The 3,110-nt window shown below is 37.7% G+C and overlaps 1 protein-coding gene across 1 annotated transcript in view; it reads right to left on the bottom strand.

Annotated features, from left to right (window-relative positions):
* Positions 1–218: 218 nt before the first annotated feature.
* The window catches only part of LOC104405714 (tectonic-2-like), a gene marked incomplete at its 5' end in the record, with an annotated part of 3,383 nt that continues 491 nt past the window's right edge, over positions 219–3,110 (bottom strand). The window contains 6 exons of the mRNA XM_010014490.1: positions 219–334; positions 833–924; positions 1,473–1,598; positions 2,189–2,345; positions 2,536–2,639; positions 3,030–3,110. Of these exons, the coding sequence (XP_010012792.1) occupies positions 219–334; positions 833–924; positions 1,473–1,598; positions 2,189–2,345; positions 2,536–2,639; positions 3,030–3,110 (676 nt within the window). The remainder of the gene's footprint in view (positions 335–832; positions 925–1,472; positions 1,599–2,188; positions 2,346–2,535; positions 2,640–3,029) is intronic.

Here is a 3,110-nt window from a genome sequence, read left to right as displayed (position 1 = left end):
CTCTCCTGCTCCAAATCCAGAGTCTTGTGCTTAAAAACTCATTGTTACATTTTGCTTTAAATAACACATCCATTTTCTGTACACCATAAGAGTATTCATTTTATGTATCTTTAAATGTTTACATCAAATGTCTACAAAATCCAAGAATATTTATCCATACATTTTAGCCAGAAGTACTTAAAATATTAACAAAAATGGTTCTTCTTACATCAGCATTTTTAAACCAAGCAACTGTTCCAAATTTTGGAAAACCAAGGGTTACTCATAATTGCTGCAAGTAAAACAAGGAATGCCAATGACAGGCCTTTAGCAAGACACTGGGAATATGGTTCTCCTGCAAAAAGAAAGAAAGGAAAAAGAAAGTATAAGCATATGAGTGCTAAATTTTAAGCAACCACCCAAAGGACATAGATTAAAGTACGTGTATAACCTGAACAATGCAGCACAAAGCAAGGAAGTAAGATGCTTCATACTTGTCAAACTTCATATTTTGTGTAACTTCAGTCCCTAAAATTGTGCAGATAATAAACACAGCAGTTGCCTCAGACCATGCAGCTCCCAGGACAGAGTCCAAGTGCTTTGATGCCCTCCGAAATGCCAGACGTTTAATCTACAGCCTCCCACGAGACACAGTCCACCACAGTTTCACACTTCCAGTCATTATCTTTTCCACGACTCTAACTTAGAAATTATCAAGTTAAAAATGAAACTGACTCCTTGGGGCATGCTTTATGAAGGAAGTTTAATTCCCTGCTACAAAGCATCCTTTCAGGCTGAACTCCACACATCTAGCGACCGGTTCATGGCATTCCACATGGCTTATTATGTTTACCTGTGTAAAACCGTGTCACTGGATAAAAAAGTTGGGGCCAGCACACATCATTTCGATTGCAGTCAAATTCTGTCCAAGAATTAGTCTGAGATCTAGAAAGAAAAAAACACCACACATAAAAGGAGGTGTATTAACACACCAGCATAAAAGCCATGTGTATTAACTACAGCACCAAAGAACAGCACGAGTTGAAAAAATAAGAGAGAAGGAGCGTCCAGGTTACAGGAAAAAATCAAAACTAAACCACAAGCTTCTTGTTATTATCTTATGACTTTTCTCTAACAAAACCAGGAGCCTCCCTCTACTCCATTTCAGTCATTTTTAGTGATTTTGTGATGAACATTTTCAGACAATGGATAGTTTGGGAGCTGCACTCAGCACCTCTTATCCACTCAAGTAAGCACCACAGAAGCTTTTCTGCTAAAACAACATTACAGCTTCCCAGAGTAATTTACAGGTCTTCATGTTCTTCATGCTCCTGGGGAAGATTGTCACTATAGGAACTGTTACTCAATAGATCATTGAACCAGGTCTTCTTGCTCTCTTTATTCCACCAAACCAAAGTAACCTTTTGATCAATGCTATTCACATTAAATCTGCTTAACATAATGGGAAGTATCAGTGTTGTTACAGAAATTACCTTGTCATTGGAACGGGTGGCTGAGCTGGCACTTTAATAAACTGAACAGCAGCAGTGATGGGAAGAAAGCTGGTGCTGTTTTCACAGGTAAGCCCACACTGAAATTGCCATATCACTGTTGAGTAACTGTAAGAATGTGCATAACTATTACTTGAGGTGTGTAAATGGAAATTTAGAGCCTAAAAATAACCATGAAAGGACAAAATACACAGTATTTAGAAGGAAGTTGATGAAGTAAAATGGAACAGAATCTGGTTATTTGATTGGCATTGATTTGGGTGGGGAAGCGTTTGTAAAGTGAAAATTCCCTGTTTTGGGAAAGAATAAAGCATTTATCACAGCTCTCAAGAGCTCTACATTGGAGTAAGCCAGAACACAGGACAACGTTGTCACTTCCACCATGTGCCAAGAATTTAAAACATTCTGATGGAATGCCTTGCATAGGCTTACTACTGGCAGCTTCTAGATTTTATTTAATATTTCAGCAAAGTAGAAAGATTATCTACTTTTAATTATTTTCTTTCATTTTCATTTCAGAGGGAGAAAGGCAAACCTGGTTGTGATCAAAGGAATCCGTGTTGTACAAATAAAAGGCACGTAAAAGTTAGAAATAACAAAATAACACTTTTGTTTGTAAAATTTAACCAGGATATGCGAGGTAAGGGAGGCTCAGAATGAAACATTCATCTGCCAAATAGCCAGAGACACGACTCTACCTGATCTGCACAGCAAGAATCTCTTGCTGGGGAATCCCTTGTACTGCACCCACTTCAGCAAAGATGATGCGAATATTCAGGTTTGCAGGAATATCTGGACAAATGCCTTTGAAGCTTCCAGTGCTCACATTGGTATCAGAATTAAATGGATCAAGACCTATGGAGAAGAACAGAGTTATTTAAATGGAAGTATTATGGAAAACATTATATTTTCCAGTGAAATACTGGTAACTGTCAAAGAGGAACACAGAAAATGTTCTCTCACCATAAAATGCCTATAAAGGAGTACTTCACAATCAGAGAATGGGCATATTTAGACTATAAACTACCCCACAAACCTCACTTACGTATAATTTTCACCCAGTCATTTACATCACTGTAACTTGAATTGTCTCTCTTTCCAATATGAGTAGCTTGTATTAATGAATTCAATTTCTCAGTTACATTTCCTCTGCAAAATAAGAATGTAAGATTAGACAAAAAGTAAATCTGTACTCTTGACCACTTTGGATTCCTTATTGTGTCATAAGGTCAGTTTCCTCTGAAAGATGTTCTCATTCAACAAAAACAAACTTGAACTATCAAGTCACCTGTTGGAGGGAAGAAAGAGCAAAGCATGCCACCCCAACATAATGCTCAGTTGACTACAGAGAGATCCAAGTGAAGCCATTATTGTAATTTCCCTTTTATAACAAAGTGCGATTATCAACCACAGAAAGCTGAAATGCATCCACAAACATTTAAAATGAATGCAACAGTGCTGGCAGTAGGCACTTGTAGACAATCATGTAATAAGCAACAAGAGGGATGCAGGGAAAACAGTTCATCCTACACAGCTCACCTTAAAAGGCTGCAATCTTCATCAATTTCAACTTCTAGAGTGCACCCAGAGAGTGAATCCAGCCCAAATATAACTGGTGTA

The sequence above is a fragment of the Nestor notabilis genome, unplaced genomic scaffold (genome assembly GCF_000696875.1).
Source record: "Nestor notabilis isolate BGI_N333 unplaced genomic scaffold, ASM69687v1 scaffold31765, whole genome shotgun sequence".
Classification (NCBI taxonomy): domain Eukaryota; kingdom Metazoa; phylum Chordata; class Aves; order Psittaciformes; family Psittacidae; genus Nestor; species Nestor notabilis.
This window is presented reverse-complemented; position numbering and strand designations above follow the sequence as displayed.